This window comes from Cnephaeus nilssonii, assembly GCF_951640355.1.
Source record: "Cnephaeus nilssonii genome assembly, chromosome: 5".
NCBI classification, from domain to species: domain Eukaryota; kingdom Metazoa; phylum Chordata; class Mammalia; order Chiroptera; family Vespertilionidae; genus Cnephaeus; species Cnephaeus nilssonii.
In genome coordinates, this window is record NC_137076.1 from 102,082,325 (window position 1) to 102,105,842 (window position 23,518).

Below are 23,518 nucleotides of genomic sequence, written 5' to 3' on the forward strand. Positions count from 1 at the left end.
GATTACAGTTGACATTCAATATTATATTAGTTTCAGGTTTACAGTGTATCTTAAGCAATTTATCCAAACAAGCAGGGACCACCTAGAATTCATTTCATTTATGACATCGAGGGTCCAGTGGTGGTAGTGGCTGAACTCCATCCAGACAGTTCCTAAAAATGACCTTAATTCTGATACAGTAGCTTGTATGACTTTGCTAATTACCCCTTGAATGCACTTGATCAGTCAACCCAGATCAATCCTTTATGGTCTGGCCTAGCTCAATCAGAAATAGAAGTCTGCAAAGGAATCTGAGAAGAGGAAAGCAAGGTGGGTGAGGCATCCCAAGACCTAAGGGGAAACTCAGAATTGCCCACGGCTTCACCATCCAGCGGCACTGTCTCTCCAGAAGGTACTGCCTTTAAAAAACAAAACTAAACAAAACAAAAAACACAGCAACGAGAAGCGGCCCCCTGGTGGACACCCAGGAAACCAATTCTGCAAAGTTGAGGAGATGGTGCCAGCTCCTCCACGCCCACTCCGAGCTCTCTGCTCTCGCTGGCACCTGCGCAGTCGCGGCAAGTGGGCGGAGCTGACGCGCGGCCTGGGCTGAACTTCTCGTGAGAAGTGCGCGTTCTCGCGAGAACTGCATTCAAAAAGCCTTGGCGCTTACCCGGAAGGTGGGTGTGCGCGTCGGCTGGTGTTTCCGTGGCGAGTAGAGTTACCCTCAGGAACCTGGGCGCAGTGAACTCAGCGCGGGCCGCCGCCGGCAGCAGCGGGGGAAAGGAGTGCTAGAGGTAGGGGCCAAGGGCCTGGAGGGAAGTGCGTGTGCGGAGAGGAGCGGCGGGGAGCGGCGCTGAAGGGCTCCTGCGGGGAAGAGAGGGCCCTAGGAAACCCGGGGCCTGGATCTCGGCCGGGGGCGTTGGCCGGAACAGCTTCTCCCGCGGAACCCTGAGTTCTTGCACACGGGTCCCGAGTCGGTTTCAGTTTTCCGTTGGGCCGCCTCGCCGCCCCCCGGGATGCTGCCTGAACTGGGAAGGCCTGGGTGGCCGCCTGGGCCTCCGAAAAATAACAGGCACTAGACCTGCGCTGTCCAGTATGAGAAATGCTATCAAAGTGAAATATACAGTGGATTTCGAAGACTATACAAAAGTCATATTTCGTTAATAAGTTTAAGATTACATGTTGAAATGATATTTGGGATGCATTGGGTTAAGGAATATATTATTCAAATGAATTTCAGAGATACTTAACCTTTTTTAACGTGTCTGCTTGACAATTAAAAATCACATATGTGGCTTGGCTTTATATTTCTGGTTGGACAGCGCTGTCCCAGACAGCTGCGTGTCTAATTCTCCCCTAACTGCTCTTCACAGCCATTGGCTGATGCAGTCTTCTCAAAAACCCTGTTAGGTCCATGTTATTGTCCTTATTTTATGGATGACAAAACAAGACATTAAATAAGATGTTCTGGTCATGCAGCCAGTGAGTAGTGAATGTGGGTAAGAACTCGGCAACCTGATTCCCAGAACTTCCATGCTTTGTGCAGGCCATGCTTCCGAGAGGCAGAACAGAGAAGTGGTTAGGAGCTGGATCCAGCTGTGGAGCTAGACCCTCCTTCCCATCTCACTTAGCCACTTACTAGCTGATAACCTTTGGGCAAGTTACTTAACCTTTCTGTGCCTCAGTTTGCACATGTGTAAAGGGGGGAAATACCTTATTTCATGGGGTTGTCGAGTGGATTAAATAAGATAAAGTATGCAAAGCACCAAGCACAATATCTGGCACATATTAGCTGTAGTTGTTATTCAACCCTGTCTACCTCTCTTTGCAGATGGATATTTAACGCTTACGCATCCACCAGACTTCTACTGAAAACCCACTTCCTCAGGAAAATCTCTCTTGTCCTGATCCCCCCCCCACCCCACTACCCAGATTGGGACAGTGCCCCTGTGTTTTAGGCTCAGATAGTATCGTACAGCTCTCCCTGTTGCGGTTAATCACAGTTTTAACTTTACAGTTAAGTTATTTGATTCAGTGCCTTTCCACTCAGAGACTGTGAGATTAAAAAAGATAGGGCTATTGTCTAGTTTTGCGTCACCATTGTGTTCTCAGCAATAGCTCAGTACTTGACATATAATAGGAATTCCAGCAAATCCTTTGAATGAACGAGAGCTAATATTTTGGCTTCCGTGGACATTGCTGGCTAGCTCGTTTTTCTTTGGTAAATTTTAACCCAGGACTATCAAGAGAATTAAATGAGATAATGCATTTGAAGCACTGTGCCTGGCAAATGGTAAATCCTCAATAAGTATAAATATTTTAACAGTGCAGCAGTTAGCAGCTGGCCCCATCATGTACAGGCTTTGGAAAGGGCTTGCATTTCAGAGCAGTAACTGCCAGCCTTGGGTAATGTAGGATATTTTTCTTCTCTTCTAAACCCCTGTATCTCCTCTTTTATCTTCATTCTTAAAGACCTTGCTTCCTAATTCACAGATCAATTGAAGTAGTTAGAAGGGCACTTGTGCATACTCCCACCATTATATTTACATACTTATCAATGTCTGTAACTATAGACATTGCTTTCCCATACTTTAGATGAAATATTCATGCTTCTGTCTAAAATCAGTTCCTGTAGCCCTAGCCGGTTTGGCTCAGTGGATAGAGCGTCGGCCTGCGGACTGAAAGGTCCCAGGTTCGATTCCGGTCAAGGGCATGTACCTTGGTTGCGGGCACATCCCCAGTGGGAGGTGTGCAGGAGGCAGCTGATTGGTATTTCTCTATCATCAATGTTTCTGACTCTCTATCCTTCTCCCTTCCTCTCTGTAAGAAATCAATAAAATATATTTAAAAAATAAAATAAAATAAAATCATTTCCTGTACATTAGACCTCATCTTTATTCATCACTTCAGCAGTCCTCCATGTCTTCTATGTTATAACTTTTTCTTCTCTCCTCGATCTATCAAATAGCATAGAAGCATACTGTTAAATTTTTCTTAAAATTTCTTGTTTTAATAAAATTTTCTTAAAATTTTTGTCTTGAAAATAAAGTACGTTTGATTTTGCTTTCCCTCCAGCCCCTGCCTCATTTATCTGTTCTCCTTTGCAGCCGAACTGTACATACTGTCTTCTGTTCTCCTACCATTCTTTGTCCAACTCATTCCAGTCAGGCTTTTGCCCCATCTATCAAAACTACTCTTAAGGCCATGATGACCTCTGTGAATTCAAATCCGTTGGCCAGTTCTCAGTTCTCCCCTTATTTGACTTAGCATTTGCTAGAATTGGTCACATGTACCTCCTTAATACACTTTTGTTTATTGGCTTCCAGGACAACACATGCTCTTGGTTTTATTCTTCCTCATTGGTCATACCTGAATATACTTTTCTGTCTTCTTCCCTATCTCTTACCAGGGCTTATTCCTTGGCCCTCTTTTCTTTAATTATGCTCATACTCTGGTGATATCAAGGTTCAAGGATTTATGCTAATAACTCCCAGTTTATGTCTTCAGCCCAGATCCCTCTTCTACTCATGTAGCCAACTGCTTACTTGACATATTTCATGTCTAACACTTAAGCCCCTGATTTTCTTTCCAAAACAATATTTACTCACAGTTTTCAATGCATCAACTGATGGCAAATCTATTTTACTAGATGCTCAGGCCAGAAGCCTTGGAGGCATTTTTGACTTTTCTCTTTTTCCCACATCCCACATTTCATTTATCAGAAAATCATGTTGGCTTTACCTTCAGAATATATGCAGAATTTGACCATTTCTCACTTCCTATGTGGTTACCCTGGTGTGAGCAGTTATCTCACCTGGTCTTTCTGTATCCAACTTGCTCCCCTCCAAACTGTTCAACATAGCAGCCAAATGACCTTTTTAAATATATCAGATCTCTATTCCAGAGTTTTCACTGACTCCCCATTTCACCCAGAGTAGAAACCCAAGTCCTTACAATGGCCTGATTCTACCTATTTTTCTGCTATTTAGTCTTCTGATTCAAACTCTGTCTTGTTCATTCTTTGGGCTTCCTTCTGTCTTAGATGCTATCCCTTTGCCTGGACCATTCTTTTTCTAAATAGGTACACTGGTAATTCACCTAAGGGCCTCCTCCCACTCCAATACTTACTTTAAATTTCATCCTAGTAACAACACGTCCACCTCTTGTAAATTCCCTTATTGTGTTTTTCCTCCATTGCTACTTTCTAATTATTATGTTCTAATAATTAATTAATTCTAATTAATTATACTATGAAGGCAGATATAATATGATATATTGTCTTCTCCCACTGGAAAGTAAGCTTAATGAAAGAAGAGCTTTTTTTTGTCCATTTGACCTCCAGTGTATCTGAAGTGTCCAGAATGGAGCCCAGCATATAAGGGATTTAAGCAATATTTGACTACATTGACTGGAGAGATCAGGAAACACCTTAATAATGACATGTTGCTCTTTGAAGGCAGCTGGATTTGAGTCTGGCCTAAGAGGCTGACACCAATTTGGAAAGGATGTTAAGTAAGGTTTAGTTAAAGTGGAATGTTTCTATATATATAAAGTCTTTGCTTGAAAATCTAAAATGACAGCAGTGTTCTTTAATTACGCTGAACATGGTTCCTGTTTGCATGCCCTCTTACAAATAACTAGGAAGATACTAGTGAATCTGTTTTCAATAAAGCATATTTAATGTGGCAAATATGATTTATGCAGGGAGTTAACACTGTTGTGAAAAATTATGAGCATGATATTCTTACAATGCCTTTTCATGTTTATTAGTTTCTTTATTTCTTTCATTCTTCTCTTACCTTGATTACCTGTATAAAGATATAATTATGAGACCCACCTTTTCTTAGCATTTAAGGAAACTTAGCACACAACAACTAAATAGTTTCCTGATACTGCAATTCTTAGAGGCAAAATTAAATATATTCACCATTTTTTGCTCTGTTTGATTCGGTCTCAAATCAGGTAATAAAATCTTGAGACATTCTTAGAACAAGACAATAAATATGACCACTTAAGTCAGGAAGAGCCCAGCTAATGTGGCTCAATGATTGAGCTTTGACCTTTGAACCAGGAGGTCATCATGGTTCGATCCCTGGTCACATGCCTGGGTTGTAGGCTCGATCCCCAGTGTGGGGTGTGCAAGAGGTAGCCCATTGAAGATTCTATCACTGATGTTTCTATCTCTCTCTCTCCCCCTTCCTCTCTGAAATCAATAAAAATATAATTTTTTTAAAAGTCAGGAAGAAAATCTTTAATACTATGTTTTTATATGGCAGTTGTATTGAAATATATATGTAACTATATTTTTAAATTTTTATTATATGGAATTTTTGTTTAAGCTTAAGTACTTTTATTTTCTCTATTTACAGTAGCCTAAAAACAGGAAAAAATTATGGAGGCAGATACAATCGCAGATCTTCGACGCAAGCTCAAAGAGGCTGAAGAAGAGCGACTAAAAGCTGCACAATATGGTTTACAACTAGTGGAGAGCCAAAATGAATTGCAGGCACAATTAGATAAATGTCGTAATGAAATGATGACCATAACTGAGGTAGGACTCTTAGACTCCTGTTTATAAAGGTGTACTTAGCTATTGAAAATTTGTGCTGTCTAGTGATTATTGTAAATATTATTTTTATTCTTTTCTGAAGATTTTAGATCTAGTTCCCACCCACCCCCATCCCCAATAAAGAGGAATGAACTAAATGAATTCCTAATGTTCTTTCTGACCCAGGGTGTTCTGACTTGGGAAAATTAAGTTATGATTGCTCTCTTCACCACATATTAGATTTTGTTTTGTCTGTACTCTTCGTAGGTGGCCTCACTTGTTTCATAGCTTTGGGTAACATCTAAATGCTCTAGGACCAAGTCCTTAGTTCTCCACTAAAGTCTAGACTGTGTACTCAATTGCCTGCAAATGGGCATCTCAAACTTAATATAAACAGAAGAGTTGGTTCTTCTTGCAATTTTCTTTAACTTATGCAGTAAATATAATAACATTCATCTAGTTGCCTGAGCCAGAAATGTAATAGTTTTACTCAATATTTTTTGTCCCTTCTTTCTCATATTTAATCTATTAGTAAGCTCCAGGAACTTGACCTACAAAACATTTATTTTATACTATTACCACTCTAGTCCAGACCACCATCCTCTCTCATTTCTGTTCATACTATTCATTCTTTACTTAGCAGCCAATTGGTCATTGAAGAATATACAAAAGATCATATGACAGCCCCACTACAAACATACACTGGCTTCCAATTATATTTACAACAGAATCTGAGCTCCTTACCTGGGTTTGCAGATCCCTGTGTGATCTAAACCCTGCCAACCTTTGACCTTATCTCAAACTACTTTTCCTTGTTCTTAACTGTAGTAGTCCTGCCTTATGGACTGTACATGAGCTGTTGCCTCCATCTGAGTTGTTCATATCCTACTTGCATTGATTGAGTTCTTAGCCTCTGGTTTCTGTAAGGTATCACCTCAGTGGAGATGCTTTTCCCTGATTATGGAGGGTGTCCCCCAAAATGCATACACACACTTTGAATAATTATAAAGGCAGTGTTTATCAAAATACATTGTTTTAAAAATTGAGCTATCAGATGTTAAAATGTATATACATTTTTTTGGGACAACCTGTATATTGTCTTCAATCATTCACTCTCTTAATTCTATGTAGTGCTAAAATTATCTCCAGAGTAAAAGCACCATGAGAGAGGACATTTTGTCTGTCTTGTTCACTAGTGTGTCTCCAGTGTTTGGCACACATTTACTAAAAAAGGAATTAGTATATGCTCAGTAACATGTAAACTGATCTCAAATTTTAAATGTAGCAGGTAAAAATAACTAATGGCAACTCTTGTTTTTTAATTTTCTCTTTTTATTTAATCTAATTTTATCTTATTAAAGAATACTTCTTTTGATTTTTAGAGAGAGGAAGGGAGAGGGAGAAACATTGAGAGTGAAACATTGATCAGCTGACTCCTGCATGCCCCCTACCAGGTGTGGAACCCGCCACCCCAGTATGTGCCTTAATGGGGAATCAAACTGGCAACCTTTCAGTGCACAGGATGACACCCGACCAACTGAGTCACACCAGCCTTTTTTATCTTATTTTTTAAAGCTTGTTAAAGGAGTTTGAATAATGGCCCTTTTATCTTTAAGCTCTCTTGTCAGTAAGCAAAAGTCTTATTAAATACTCCTTTCATCTCAACACTGTGTTCATTCAAAGAGTCATTTGTGAACATTCCTTATATAGCTACATTCTAAAAGTAACAGCTGACTTAGTATTTCATTTTACCCCTAGTCCACTGTTTGTTCATTCTCTTCAGAACTACAGTTAGAGCATATCATTATCAAACCAAATAATTCTCACAAGGAAAACTTAAGTGGTATTAAAATATTTTTTTCCTAGCAGAGATTACTTAATACACTGATGTGCCATGGTATACTTTTTACTTCCTTGACAAGGTTTCAAAGCAATTACCATATCCCTAGAATGTACTTGAATATAGTCTCAAAATACTCCTTAGGGGGTTTTTAATTTTTTAAGATTGATTAGCTACAAATTTATTCCAAATTTAACATGTGGTTGTTACTTAGAAAGCAGCAAATGTATAAAGCAGGAATGAAACAGTTGAAGGTGAGAACTGCTTATATGTGATGGCTTTAAGTTATTTTTATGCAATTGAATTGTAATTGAATCTGCTTTCAGAATTATGAGCAAGAAAAATATACTCTTCAGAGAGAAGTTGAGCTCAAGAGTCGAATGTTAGAAAGTTTGAGTTCTGAATGTGAAGCTATTAAACAAGATCAAAAAATACACCTGGAGAAATTAGAAGAACAACTGAGCAGAACCCATGGACAGGAAATGAATGAACTAAAAAATAAGGTTTGGATATCTATGTATTTCAGAACAAAAATGTTCCATGCTTATGCAGCAATCTGTAAACTTTAGGTGATGAAGATTTTTCTTAGTACCATCTATGCAAAATAGCTGAGGTCAAGAAGAGCCCTATCTTAATATGAGGCATGGGAACACTGAGAAACAAGAGTTTACCTAAGGAATTTGTATAAATAACGTTCTATTATTTAAATACAATTATTTAATTTTTGTAGCTGGATATTTGTTAGAGTTTTGGTTTAGTGACCAGCATGGCCCTTCTTGCTTATAGTGGACTAGAGGCCCAGTGCACAAATTCGTGCATGGGTGGGTTCTGGCCGGGCCTGCCTGCCCCGATGGGGGCCGATCAGGCTGGACTGGCAGGGAGGTTGGGAGGGAGGGTGATCAGGGGCGGGGCCGGCCAGGGGGAGGGGCCGTGTGAGGTTGCTGGGGGCTGATCGGGGACCCAATCAGGCCAGTTGGCCGCAGTGTGTGTCATAGCGACCGGTCGTTCTGGTTGTTCCGTTGTTCTGGTTGCTTGGCTTTTATATATATAGATAGTATGGCAGCCCTCTTCCAGAAAGACTAGTCCTCTAGTTTCCACTACAATTAGTGATACACTCTGTAATTCCACAACAGTTTCTTATAAATGTATGTACATCAGAATTGATACTTTATAGTTTCTTTATTGAAGATAAACTAACACATGATTCAGTTTTTATGACTACTTCATAAGGGAGGTACCATTATTACCTCCATATGACAGTTGAGAAAACCATTGTTTAAGCCTACAAAGTAGGTTGGACAAAATTACAGAGCTAGAAAATTATCGGTCAAGATTTGAACTGAAGCTGATTCCCAAGCTGTGTTGCTGCATTTAGTCTAACAGCATGTAATACTGGCTCCATTTCACGCATAAATATAGAGTAAATGGTTGTTCAGTGAGTGTCCATTCCCTTTTGACACCCCATCTATACAGCCCTTCAGGTTACTTGTAAAGAATCCAGAACTTTTTATATATATATATATATATATATATATATATATATATATATATATATATATATATATTATTGATTTTTTAAAGGTAGGAAGGGAGAGTGATAGAGAGTTAGAAACATCGATGAGAAAGAAATATCTATCAGCTGCCTCCTGCACACTCCCTACTGGGTATGTGCCCGCAACCAAGGTACATACCCTTAACTGGAATCGAACCTGGGACCCTTGAGTTCGCAGGCTGATGCTCTATCCATCGAGCCAAACCGGTCAGGGCAAGAATCCAGAACTTTTATGATGGCTCCTCTTATAGTCCATATTTTTCAAAATCCTCTCCAGTAAAACTTGTGTGACTTTTGTCCTGATTTCTCAGAAGGCTGTTTTCTAATTTTCAGTGTTTCATGTGGCATCTTTTAAAATTTTTCTATATCTGTGTACTATCTATACTGTTAATTTCTCATTAAATTGCATTTTTAAGTATTTTCTCATTTTAAAGTAATAATATCAGTAAAATGGCGTGTTTTAACTGGTAATATTTTTTCTAATATGCAATACAAACATAACTATTAAAATATTCTTTTGTGTAATACTTAAAATCATCTCACATACCACTCTGGCAAATAGTAATCCATCTTGTCTGGAACTAATCTTAGTTAAAACACCAATGACTGATAATGGTGCTTCTTACCCCCTCCCCCCAGTATTGTTTTCATTGTAGCAGTATTTTTCATTATCTGCCCTAAACAAAAAAGTAATCTAGAAAATATTCAGAGATTGAGGCAAGGCCAATTGTAGAGATGGCTTTTTGGTGGAGCAAATACTAAATCGGTCAAAAAATATTTTCAGTCTTTCTGAAGTTCTCAAATCACTTGCCATAATTTGGAGCTTTATTTGTGATCTTTCACTTATTTCCCATATTTAACCTATCAACAAGTTCTAAGAGTTTGACTTACAAAGCATCCATGTATACCACTGCCACTCTAGTTCAGATCACCATCATCTCTCTCCTAATTACTATGGTATCCTGCATCTATCACTGCTGCTTATATCATTCATTCTTCACACAGCACCAATGGTATCAGGAATCCAGACCTACCCTGATTACTTATATGGACTTATTTGTATGTTTATCAAACAAGGCATGTCACTATCTTAAAAGATGCCTAACTTTGGCCAAATTTGAAACCCCAACAGTCTCATCGTGCAGTAAGTGATGTTTTTAAGAAAGATGGCCATGTTTTCACATAAATCATTTAGTTGAAATTTTTATTTTACATTATGAAAGTAGAAAAGGGAAAACAAATCAAGCTAAGAGGCTCTAATTTTTTAAATAGAAAATATATTTTAAAAATATATTAGGATATATTCTAAGAATGCTGAAACCCTATTGACGATAATTCAATATAGATGATAATCATAACACTGAACAACAAGTAAAAGCTTTTTATTGATAACAGGAACCCTTTAGTGAATGCTAGGCATGATGCTACAGTTTTACCCACGTGATCTCAGTTGAGAGTTGTGATGGTAGGTACAATAATTTACCAGTTTTACATATGAGGAATGAAACTGACACAAGTTAAACCTAGACCTGACCCTAACACTTCACCCTTCTATAAGCTATGTATTCTTAGTGTTCCAAGATTTAGAACTATGTGACATTTTAGAAAGTTATTAAATAGTTCTGTTTAGGTCAACTATCTTCCAAAGTAGTTATCCTGCAGGTACAAGGACAGTTTGTACTGCAGTTGTATGTTCTGATTATCTTCATTTACCTTTTGAGATTTTTTTTTTTTTTAACTTTAGTTAGAGAAACTAAAAGCGGAATTGGATGAAGCTAGGCTTAGTGAAAAGCAGCTGAAGCACAAAATAGATCATCAGAAGGAACTCCTCTCTTGTAAATCAGAGGAAATGCGGGTAATGTCTGAACGTGTGCATGAAAGCATGTCTTCAGAGGTGCTGGCTCTTCAAATTGAACTGACGGAAATGGAAAGTATGAAGGTAATTTTTATGGCACATGTGTTCTCGGATTTTCTTCCCCTTTTTTGCATATGTTTTACATGTTTTTGTAATAATCCTTATGAGCTAGTTTTAAGGCTGGATTATTTTTTGGCCTAACTTTTTTTTTTTAATATATTTTAATATTTTATTGATTTTTTTTTTACAGAGAGGAAGAGAAAGGGATAGAGAGTTAGAGACATCAATGAGAGAGAAATGTCATTCAGCTGCCTCCTGCACACCCCCTACTGGGGATGTGCCTGCAACCAAGGTACATGCCCTTGACAGGAATCAAATCTCTGGGACCTTTCAGTCCAAGGCCGACGCTCTATCCACTGAGCCAAACCGGTGAGGGCTGGCCTAACTTTTATCTAACTAAAGTGTTTTACAGAGTTTTTAGGGAGATTAGTTCATGCATAATAAAGCTTTAAATTACGTGATTATGTAAGGCAGACTTTATCGTTAGATTAATGAAACCTCTGGAATAATTTGGAGACATTTACTCTGATCCTAGTTTGTATAATTTATAAAAACAAAACAAAAACCCCAATATAAAATGCTGGACCAGTGGAAGTTAATATGCATATGAATGTAGTTTTTTTCATTGCAGGCTAAGGATAATTAAAAATTAAAGCCTTAAATTCATAGGAAAGAAAGATAGTCTCTAGAGCCTTTTTTTCGTCCCTGCTGAAAAATTTAGTAATTTTTATTATTTCATTATGCACTTTATAAAACCTTTAACTAGTTCTTTAGTTTTAGGTGTGAATTGTTGCTGATAGATGAATTGAGCAGCTGCTAAATAAAAGATTATTCAAGAGTTTCCTCTTTTTCAATTCCTATTGAATAGACCACCCTCAAAGAAGAAGTGAATGAACTGCAGTACAGACTAGAACAACTAGAACTTCTTAATTCTAACCTAATGCGCCAGGTCGACAGGCTTACAGAAGAAAAAGAGGAGCGAGAGAAAGAAGCGGTTTCTTGTTATAATGCCTTGGAGGTATTATGATTGCAGTAATAGCTTTTCAAATTCATAATAAGTTGTTTTCTTGCTAATCTAATCGCTATTAGCTAAGTTTTCTTTTTAATTTAGAAAGCTCGTGTAGCAAATCAAGATCTTCAAGTGCAATTAGACCAAGCACTCCAGCAAGCCCTGGACCCCAATAGTAAAGGCAACTCTTTGTTTGCAGAGGTACTTACAAACATTCCATTGATTAAATTGGCATTTCACTTAATACAAGCATCATTAAACGTTAATATTTTCTAGGTGGAGGATCGAAGGGCAGCAATGGAACGAAGGTTTATCAGCATGAAAGTCAAGTATCAGTCACTAATGAAGCAAAATGCATTTAATAGAGAACAGATGCAAAGAATGAAGGTATGGAATTATCACCATCAAAGGTTTAATAAACCTTTTTTTTTTTTTAATATATTTTATTGATTTTTCACAGAGAGGAAGGGAGAGGGATAGAGAGCTAGAAACATCGATGAGAGAGAAACATCGACCAGCTGCCTCCTGCATGCCCCCTACCGGGGATGTGCCCGCAACCAATGTACATGCCCTCGACCGGAATCGAACCCGGGACCTTCCAGTCCACAGACCGACGCTCTATCCACTGAGCCAAACCGGTTTCGGCTAATAAACCTTTTTTGTATCAGTTTTACATGTACTGATACATCAAAGAAAGCACCTTTTCCTTCAATGAGTGTACTTACAACGTTATTTCTAGAACTGCATGATTTTAAAGATCAGTATTTTTAAATTGAGCAAAAGATCCATCTATATTTTTAAAACTATATAAAGGTTTAGTTGTAGTATATTTAGTACCCACTGTTTGTTTGATTTTATAATACTTACTCACTAGTCTTACCAGAGGGGTATAAATCTTTTTTTGTGGATTGGAAAAGGAAGAATTAAATGTTTTTATTTCTTGCTGTTGGGTTGATGTCTTTTTTTAGCATAGTCCTGAGATTTCTACTTAAACTAAAAGTAGTCCTCTCATCCTTTAGTTCTCCCGCAAAAGCTTATATATAGGGCAAAATTTGAATTGCCTTTCCTTACAATTCCTCAAGTCAAGTGTATAGGCCCTTTTAATTTTAAGGGTTTGTTAGTCATCATATTAGGCAAATAAGTGGTAACAGAAAAGCATGTAGAAGTTGGAAAGATTTCAGTGTTATACCAGCCTTGGAGTCCCGATCCCTGATCTGTATGTCTAACTCTGCTAAGGTAGTAATTCAAAGACTGGAAGGCTTTCTGCTTTTTGTTGAGGATAATGAGATCTACCAAAGAAATAGGGAGGTCAGTGATTAAACATTGGTGTTTGAAGAACCTGGGATTGAATCCTCATTCTGTCACTTGCTAGCTGTGTGACCTTGGACAAGTATTTTTACTTTTCAGAGCATCAGTAATCTAATCTGTACAATAGAGATAATAGAATCTGCCTCCTACAATTGTCCTGGAGTTAAATGTAAGCATAGAAGAATTCTTTCATGGGGCTTGGCAAATAAGGAAGTGCTACTTAATAAACAACAGCCATGGCTTTTATTTCTAAGACTTTTGACTCTGCTGCCTGGTTTACTGAGGCTCTCCATTTTCTGGGAATGATTTCTTTGTAAATTTTCTCACATTTGCTCTTTGTTTTTCTTTCAATATTTGTTGAGCTCCTACTATTAACCAACATTCCAATTATATCCCAAACTATGTTGAGATGCCACTAGCAGTCTAGATCTTTTTAGGCCAGTGATGGGCAACCTTTTGAGCTTGGTGTGTCAAACTTCGCCAAAAAACTGAGCATAACTCGGGTAGTGTGTCACTTTGAGGAAAAAACTAACTCCAAGACTCTAGTCGCAAATGTTTCATCCTCAGGAGCAGCAAATGTTTCATCCTCGGCATGCGGCCGCGTGTCATCAGAAATAGCTACGCGTGTCAGTGCTGACACGCGTGTCATAGGTTCGCCATCACTGTTTTAGGCTAAATGCATCTAGCCTCCAGTCTGAAGCAGGAACAAAAAGTGGATCCTTTAAAATGTTAGAAGTCATCTTCCTTGAAACTATTCCTGCTCCCTCATATCATTGCTTACTTTATTCAAAATTGTATTTAAACTAATTGGCACTTTTCAGAACTTCAGAAATATATGAAGGGAGAAAGAAATGTTAGGTATAGATTTTAGCTAATTTCCTTTCGATTGCTATGCAACTTTAGGTTTAGGTGAGGTCATAATTAGATAAGTTAATTCTGCTCTTAAAAAATAAATTTATATTTATATTGAATATTTCCTTAATATCCTTAGATTGCCCTTTACCCTTTGCTTTCCATCCTTGTGCTTTCTGAATCTCACATTTATGAATGTAAGTAGCTTAATAATTTCTCCCACTTAATACTATTGAAGTTAATTAAAATTTTTGAGAAACCCTAATGAGAGTGCAGCCTTTGTCCAGGCTATTTACCAGTTAGGTGATATGCTTCCAGAACACAGCTATGCAGTTCAATTATGTCTCACAGAAGTACAAATAATTGTTAACTTCGGATATCATTCATAAGTAGTCAAAATAAGTAACTATATTTACTGGTGTAAATGTTTCCAAGTTATTAGATTATTAGACTAGAAATAGCTAATTAATTTACAAAATGTGTTCAAAATAATATAGTACAAAATATGAATTATACAAAAAATATAGTTATCAGAATCTTCTCCCTCACTCACTTTTATTGGGGGGGGGGGGGGCGGTAATTTTTTTTCCAGTTACAAATCGCCACATTGTTACAAATGAAAGGCTCTCAAACTGAATTTGAGCAGCAGGAACGGTTGTTTGCCATGTTGGAGCAGAAGAATGGTGAAATTAAACATCTCTTAAGTGAAATTAGAAATCTGGAGAAATTTAAGGTATGTGTAACACCTTTTAAAAATGGAGCTAAATTTTGGATTGAATATCTTAATACTTTTCTTTGTACTTGAATAGGTTTCTTTGTTATATAATTAACATATAGTTTCAGTTGAGATTGACCAATATTTAATTTTTTTCTTCTAGTTTCTTTTTGCTTTTCATTGGTTTTGACTGTTTCTTCTTTTAGTAGAGTCAGAGTAACTAACCTTCCTCATACTTGTTATTATGTGTGAGTTATAACTTAAAGTGCCCATATCTTTAGTGTATAATTCAATGAGTTTTAACATGCCTCTTTTATTTATCAGCATTAGATATACAAATAGTCTTGAGCTTCAGAGAAATGGAATCGTTTATTATATTTCTCTTGTTCAACTCAATGTTCTGTCAGTTGAGATTTGTTCCTCCTGTTGCATATTATCAGTAATTAATTATTTTTCAATGCTGTTCAGCTCCATTTTTAAAAATGTTTTTATTGATTTTATAGAAAGAAAGGGAGAGCAATAGAGAGATAGGAACATCTACTGGCTGACTCCTGCACACCCCCTACTTGGGGATCAAGCCCACAACCTGGGAATGTGCCCTGACCAGGAATCAAACCAGTGACCTCTTGGTGCATGGGTACATGCTCAACCACTGATCCACACTGTCTGGGCCAGCTCAGTATTTTCTTGGCTACTCTTGCATGATTGTTTTTCTCTATGAACATCTTATGTAGCTTCAAAAAAACTTTGTTGGTATTTTTTATTAGAATTACATTAAATTTATAAATTAACTGTGAGAGTATATATATCTTCTCACTAACTGAATAACTAAAGTTTATAAATGACAGATTTTAAAAATGTTAACCTCTTGGGCATTTTAAATTGTAGCCAGTAGTGTATTATGAAATTTTAAGTGTATGTAACCTTTTTTTTTCCTCTTAAAAGAACTGTTGACTACAATTTTGGTTAAATTTGCAGTATATCAATTGTCAGGCTTATGTGGGCCACCAGCAGGCTTAGCACTATACTTTGAAAATTATGGCTTTAACCAGGAGGTTTTAGCCTGCAATCTTTAAAATTGTTCACAAGTTTTTAAGCAGTATTATATATTTTTACCCTAGAAAATCTTTTTTTAAAAAAAAATATATATTTTATTGGTTTTTTACAGAGGGGAAGGGAGAGGGATAGAGAGTTAGAAACATTGATGAGAGAGAAGCATCGATCAGCTACTTCCTGCACACTCCCTACTGGGTATGTGCCCGTAACTAAGGTACATGCCCTTGACCAGAATCAAACCTGGGACCTTTGAGTCTGCAGGCTGATGCTCTGACCACTGAGCCAAACCAGTTAGGGCTACCCTAGAGAAATCTTGCAGGGTTTCCATCAGAATCTCAGAAGAGTGGGCACCAAAATTAAGGATCTCCACTCTTTTTAAAATTTTTCTACTTTATGGCTTTGTCATAAAATCCAGAATTAAACTCAGAAATATTTATTTTTTCTACTTTAAAAGGAGAGGGAAATCAGAGGATGCAGGTATGGTTAGGAGCCTTAGCTTTGGGTACAGATCTGGGTTCAGATGCTTCTCAGTTTACTTGCCTGTGGCATCTTAAACCAGTTCTCTTATGTGTATGAGAGGGATGTTCAGAAGGTAAGTGAGTTGAATGGATAGTGCTTGTTAGCGCAGTGCCTGCTATGGGATAAGCATTCAATAAATGGTAGCTGATATTATTAATAAACATTTTGCTAACCTAATTTGTTATTTATTTTAATTAATAAGGATTGTTGCTTTATTTAGAGTTTATATGAAAGTATGGAATCTAAGCCTTCAGACAACTCTGGTACTCTGAAAGATACTACCTATTACACGGATTTACTTCAGATAAAGCTTGACAATTCAAAGTAAGTGTTGGTTGGATAGAAAGATGGGAGACTCTTAACTTGTTTATAATAAGTAGTATTAGTGACTACATATTTTTGTTTTAATATTGCCAAAAAAAATTCCAAAAAGGTAAAGTAACAAAAATATCTCTGGGCATTAAGTAACAAAAATATCTCTGGGCATTAAGCAAGATTTAGTTAAGATTTAATTAGTGCTGATGATTGAAGAAAAAATACTTTTAATGAATAGTTAAATATTTTTATTTCTTTGTAAAGTTTAGCATTTTAGATTGGTAAGTGAAAATAAGTTCAACGTAGAAAATGTTCTTATAATCTAAATTTTTCAAGAATATCATATAATTTTAAATTTAAAGGAATTTATTCACACATGAATAAATGTGAAAAGAACATTTCCCCCCTTTGTTCATTTTCTTTAGAGAAAGCATGGGGTTTTTATTTTATTTAAAAGTGCCATTGTTAAAGCTTAAAATATATTTTTTGACTAAGTTCTAAAATATAATAAAGATTTGCACTAACGACAACACATTTATATTATGTAATTTTAATATTCCTTGGTTCCCCTTTTTTATTGATATAGCAAAGAAAATGAAAGCACTAAAGGGGAATTGTCCATACAACGAATGAATGCATTATTTGAGAGTCAGCGGGCTCTGGATATTGAGCGGAAACTTTTTGCCAATGAAAGATGCCTCCAGTTTTCCCAGAGTGAAAATATGAAACTGAGAGCTAAAATAGATGAGTTAAAACTAAAGTATGAACCTGAAGGTATGTATGTCTTATAAATTTTGTCTTTTAATCATGAGAATCTCTACAGCTCATTTTTATACAAATCCCATTACAAAAGAATTGTATTTATGGTAAAGCATTTACTACTACAAAATGTGTAGGAAAATTCAAAGAGAACTGGGTACTAGGTATGCATGAATATAATAGCTATTTTTGGGTATCTGTATAAGAGAACCTTGAGATTTGAGACTTTTTCACTTAAGACTGCAGCATGTAATGTAATGCCAAAGAGTTCAATTTTGTTGAGGCAACTTATGTTTGGGAGCTATATTAGTTAATGCTTTTTATAGAAAACCTAAAATGATGGAGACTTAAACAGGATAGGTAGTTATTCCTTCTCCTCATACAAGTCTGGAGGAGGCATTCCAGGACTGGCCAGAGTCAGGATCTAGACTTCATTTGCATTGTTTGTCAGTATACATCTTGAGCACAATTTAGTCATGGCCTCATCTGCCTATAAGTAAAGCTGAGAAATGCAGTCTTTTTCTCAAGTCCATGTTCCCAGTGAAATCTTGGGGATTCTGTTATTAAGGAAGAATAGTAGAACCAAATATTAGAAGGCAACTAGCAAGTACAATCACTCAGATAGAAAATACCCATTTTATACACTAAAGAGAGTGATTTTACTATACCTAAATCCTACATAATAAAAGCCTAATATGCTAAGTGTCTGGTCGACTGGTCAGCTGTTTAACCAATCAAAGTGTAATATGCTAATGATATGCTAAGGCCACTCAACTGCTTGCTATGACGTGCACTGACCACCAGGGGACATATGCGCTGACCAGTAGGTTAGCTTGCTGCTGGGATCCAGCCGATCGGGGCTGAGCAAGACAGACTGGTCACACCCTGGAGCCCTCCCGCAGTCCCTCCCCAGCTGGCCAATGGCTCCGATCATGCACCGGTGGGGTCCCTCAGCCTGACCTGCACCCTTTTGCAATCTGGGACCCCTTGGGGGATGTCGGAGAGCCGGTTTCAGCCCAATCCCACAGGCCAGGCTGAGGGACCCCACTGATGCACGAATTCATGCACTGGGCCTCTAGTCCTATATAATAAAAGGCTAATATGCAAATAGACCGAACCGTGGAACAACCAGTCGCTATGACGTGTGCTGACCACCAGGGGGCATGTGCGGAACATGGCGGGTGTTGGCCGCAGCTGGATGGTGGAGCATGTGAGCAGGGGTGCCAGACCAAGGCGGTGGGCTGGTCTGTCATCAGGGGGAGCCTAGGTGTTACTGAAAATTCTTTGCTCCTGCGTGCCGTGGTCCCACCCGGTGCTCGCACCTGCTTCTGGCGCTGGCCCCGCTTGCACCTGCTGTCGGCGCCAGAGACACTGCTCACACCCACTGCCTGTGCCTGGCGCCGATCCGATCACTTGGTGCCATCAGTGGGTGCAAGCAGTGGCTGCCGGCCCTGATCGCCCTTCAGGGCTTCTCCATCTCCCCATGTTCCTGAGGGGCGATTGGGGCAGCAGCCGCCGCTTATACCTGCTGCTGGTGCCGGCCCCAATCACTCTGTGCCATCAGCGGGTGCGAGCAGGGCCGGCGCTGTCAGCATGTGGGAATGGTGGCAGTGGTAGCGGGGCTGCCGGCAGACTGGGGACCAGTGGCCACAGTGGGAGGGGCCGGGCGGGGGCGCAGAGGATGGGCTTACACCTGCCCCTGTGCCTACCGTAACCTCTCAGCCCACAGTTTCTTTCAAGGAGCACCAATTTGTGCACTGGGCCCCTAGTTAAGATATAAAATGCCACAAGTAAATAAGTCTAAGAATGTGATGGTTCTTATACAAAAAAAGTGTTGTTACTTGTTTTAGGTTATAGATTTCCAGCAGTTTTTGTGCCTACACTGTTCACATGTGTAACACTATTTTCATTACTGTTTCAAATGACTGGAGATATTCTCAACAATAATGGGAAAGCTGTCAGCAGTAGTAAGGTGTTTTTAGTTAAAAATGCTTCTCTTTCCCTAATCTCATAGGCTCCTAATTAAGAACTAATCCATTTCCAATTTCAAAGGTTGCTGAACTGAATGAACATAGCAAAGAGACTTGAGGCAGTATAGTAAACCTAGATGATGTGGATTTTAAAGGAGCAGTGAAAGAGAAAGGGGAAATAATCCTATATAATAAAGAGCCAATATGCAAATGGTCATCACGCCCTCATGCCATAACTCTGAAATGGCTCAGACACTAAACCCTGGGGAGAGGAATGGTGACCAGCCAGGCACAAAATGAGCTCACGAGAGAGGAGTGGGGACCAGCCAGGCTGCCCATCCTATGGTCCAGCAACTGGGGCTGCGGCCTGGGAGAGGGTCAAGCCTCCCGTCCCGCGGTCCTGGGCGCCAGCAACTGTGACTGGATGTGGAGCTGCATAGGGAATGGAGTGGTGTTATGTTAAGCAATGGGGCTTGAAGGGCATTGTAGTAGTCTGCAGTGAGACATAATAATATGGTTTGAACTAGGGAGGTATCCATGGTAGAAGTACTCAGGTTTTGAATATATTTTGTAGGGGAGGCTAATAGGCACAAGTTATATTCAGACAATTTGACCTGTTTTTGTGTTTTATTTTCACTTCATCCTTACAAAACACAATATTGAATCAGGTGGGTACTTTTAATTCCCACTTTAAAGATAAAGAAAATCTCAGAGAGGTTAAATACTTGCCCAAGGTCATCCAACTGCAGAGTGCTTTGTATACTAGGATTTGGACCTGGATTCCTTGACTCTTAGTTATGGGATCCTTCCTCATCTTCACACTGTGATCCTGTGAAGCCCCACACAACCTTTACCACAATACCAGAAAAGAACATTGAAGTGTTCATTCCTAGAGACAGATATATTGAGTTCCTGAAGAAAGTGACAGGCAGATGACTTTTAAAAGACAAAGTTAATGGAGTCCATGACAAAGAAAGATAAAAGACAGAAAGGAAAACTATATAACTAGTTCTACCTCTTGATGTGGATTGTGTCTTTGATTTATTAACTGGATGTACTTTTAATGATTTTATTCTCAGAGAAAATTGAAGTGCCTGTACTCAAAAAGAGGCGTGAGGTACTGCCTGTGGATATAACCACCCCTAACAACGTATGTTCTAACAGTGCTGTCGGGGAAGAAGTTTCTAGATCACCATCTCAGAAAGAGGAGGCACAGTCCTGTACTAGCAACTTAGAAGTTAACAACTTACAGTTAGAAAAGACAGTTTCTGTAAACATACCAGGAGTTACTCTCTCTCCTCACAAAAACCTGACCGTGAATATTCAGCCAACGAAGGAAAAGAAATGTGTGAAACTTGTAGAAGTTCCAGCCATAAGTGAAAGAAGTGGAAACTCTCCTGACTCTCACAGGTCAGTGTCCTCTCTTATTCAAGGCAACCAGCACTTCTCTCCGTCTCTTCTCTATGACTGCATGAACTGTGCTGTTTCTTCATCTATTTTCTTAGTGTTACATGCAGTATAACTTCTATCTACTTTCAACATTTTTAAAACTTTAAGAAACACTAAATGATTGCAAGGGGAAAGCACTTCTGAATAAGGAAATTATGTTTTAAAGTTATACTTTTCTGTTTCATGAAACAATTAACACAGTTTAATACCTCTGAACATTTTGTTGGTTTGGATAAGTGTACAGTTATTGTTTTCCTGGTTCAATAGGAACCAGGCCAGGCTGGTGTTGTTCAGTGGTTGAGCATCGACTTACAAACCAGGAGGTCATGGTTCAATTCCCAGTCACAGCACATGCCCGAGTTGCTGGTTCCATCCCCAGTAGCAGGCATGTAGGAGGCTGCTGAACAATGATTCTCTCTCATCATTAATGTTTCTATATCTCCCTCTCCCTTCCTCTCTGATTTCAATAAAAATCCTATATAATAAAAGGCTAATATGCAAATTGTCCCCTCGGGAGTTTGACCGACCGGGAGTTCAGCTACTTGCTATGATGTGCGCTGACCACCAGGAGGCGGCAGGGAATGAAGGAATGTCCCGCCTGGCAGCCAGAAGGCCCCGATCAGCCCTGATCACCAGCAGCCAGGGGACAGAAAGCCCTGGCTGGCAGTCGGAAGGCTCCGATTGGACCTGATCGCTGGCCAGGCCTAGGGACCCTACCCATGCATGAATTTCTTGCACCGGGCCTCTAGTTTATTAAAAGAAAAGAAAAAAAGAGAATGGTGATTAAAGAAAAATCAACTTGCCTATTAAAATGGCTTTCTTATGGTCTAAGAAATTTCAGCCTTTTGGAAAACTTTGATAAAATTTTTTATGGCTTTTTAAATGATTTATCCTAAGCCTTTAAGTATGGGCTTTGATACCTGTCTTGACATTTTTAAATATCAAAAGTAAGTTCATTTTTTTAAAAAAATATATTTTTATTGATTTCAGAGAGGAAGGGAGAGGGAGAGAGTGATAGAAACGTCAATGATGAGAGAGAATCATTGATCAGCTGCCTCCTACATGTCCCCTACTGGGGATCGAGCCTGCAACCTGGGCATGTGCCCTTCACTGGAATCAAACCTGGGACCCTTCAGTCCACAGGCTGACACTGTATTCATTGAGTCAAACCGGCCAGGGCAAAAGTAAGTTCATTTTTGTTTTATATCAAAACTTCAAAGCTTCTAGTTTCTGCATATTTGATTTTGTGACTAAAATAGAAAATGTCTAGATGTGTATAACTATAGGAACTCATGTTTTAAGAGCCTTAAAAAAATATTAAAGTAATAGAGGTCAAAAGGTAAGAAAATAAGTGGAAGAGAAATATCTCATCATTGTTTATTTTTTCTTAAATTATTATTCTGCTAGTTGAAACTCAATTTGATTTCTTTTATGAGACAAATACACATCTATTTATGCAGCCCAGGATCTCATGTTATTTTTACCTCATGCATTTTGCTTTTTTGTATATTATGTTAACATTAAACTATTGCTACAGCATTGTAAATCTTTTCACTAGATGTGCTTATTATGATAGGCACCCTCATTATATTTTAGTTCTTTAATTTAGGCTTTGCCCTGACTTTTTATCAACCTTAAAGATATTTCTTTAAACATTAAAAAAGTTAATCTATTGTCATAAAATATTCTTTCAGAGAGTCAGTGACTTAGTTTTCTTAATGGTATTAGAGTCAACTATAATGTTTTTCCTTATATAAATAAAAAAATCACCATACTTACTAGAGGCCCATTATACTAGAGAATGCTCTCTTCTTTCTTTTTCTTAACCACATTTGAATTCAGAGTGGGTGCTTTAATGCCTGTAGGTTAGCCGCTGAATCAAAGCTTCAAACAGAAGTTAAAGAAGAAAAAGAAACTGCAAGAAAATTGGAAAAGAAAACTTGTAAGAAATCACACCCTGTTTTATACGTGTCCTCTAAATCAACTCCAGAGACTCAGTGCGCTCAGCAGTAAAGACTGATCTTTAATAAGAGTAAAGTAACACTTGCCCAAAAGGTTGCTTTGGAGGTGAATTAAGATTGTCTTCATCTGAAGTATACCACCTTGTAGGTTATTTCTTTCTACTCACTGTGCCAGGACCTGGCATGTTCATACTGTTTTGACCAAATGTTCTAAATTTGGTTGTGATTCTAACCAGGAGAGTTCTTTACGTGATGGTCCTTCATGGAGCGTCTGTGTAAATAAACTATTAAATGAAGGAAGGTTTGTTATAAATCTATTTGTCGCATTGTATATGGATTTTTAAGTGATATTACCATGTACCATCAGAGCCATATATTATATTGTAACTGGATTTTGTCAGTGTTTAAAGTACCTATGTTCATCTTTGTATTTTTGACTAAACTTTCTAAATAAAGATTATTTTTCCCTTAAATGATTATAGACTGGTCTATAACTTAATTTCATATATACTATAGTTGGGTGTATTACTCTATCAGTGATTTTCAACCTTTTTTATCTCATGACACACATACTAATAGTCTAATTACTAAAATTCTGTGGCACACCAAAAAATATATTTTTTGCTGATCTAACAAAAAGGGGGGAGTATAATTTTGATTCATTCACAACAGATAGCTATTGTTGTGTTGACTGTGGTCATTTTTTTATTTGACAATCTAAGGGAAGGGGTCAGTGCCCCTGACTAAATAGTCAGGTATTGCATGTTT

General features: G+C 38.2%; 1 protein-coding gene across 3 annotated transcripts; it reads left to right on the top strand.

Moving 5' to 3' along the window:
• The first annotated feature begins 647 nt into the window (after positions 1-647).
• Positions 648-23,227, top strand: SPDL1 (spindle apparatus coiled-coil protein 1). 3 transcript variants are annotated; one of them, XM_079772608.1, is made up of 12 exons: positions 648-776; positions 5,352-5,533; positions 7,697-7,873; positions 10,667-10,861; positions 11,706-11,855; positions 11,949-12,047; positions 12,123-12,233; positions 14,599-14,739; positions 16,517-16,620; positions 17,198-17,385; positions 20,420-20,750; positions 22,655-23,227. In XM_079772608.1, the coding sequence occupies exons 2-12, from the start codon at positions 5,375-5,377 to the stop codon at positions 22,800-22,802; spliced, it is 1,803 nt and encodes a 600-aa protein (XP_079628734.1). In that variant the 5' UTR covers positions 648-776; positions 5,352-5,374; the 3' UTR covers positions 22,803-23,227. The 3 variants fall into 3 exon arrangements, with proteins under 3 accessions (XP_079628734.1, XP_079628736.1, XP_079628735.1); XM_079772610.1 differs by having other exon boundaries at positions 22,632-22,760; XM_079772609.1 differs by having other exon boundaries at positions 669-776; positions 5,355-5,533.
• The last annotated feature ends 291 nt before the right edge of the window (positions 23,228-23,518 follow it).

Coding starts and splice junctions, on each gene's coding strand:
- SPDL1 (XM_079772608.1), top strand. CDS start 5,375: ATGGAGGCAGATACAATCGCAGATCTTCGACGCAAGCTCAAAGAGGCT. Junction 10,862..11,705: donor CGGAAATGGAAAGTATGAAG/GTAATTTTTATG, acceptor CCTATTGAATAG/ACCACCCTCAAAGAAGAAGT. Junction 17,386..20,419: donor ACTAAAGTATGAACCTGAAG/GTATGTATGTCT, acceptor TTTTATTCTCAG/AGAAAATTGAAGTGCCTGTA.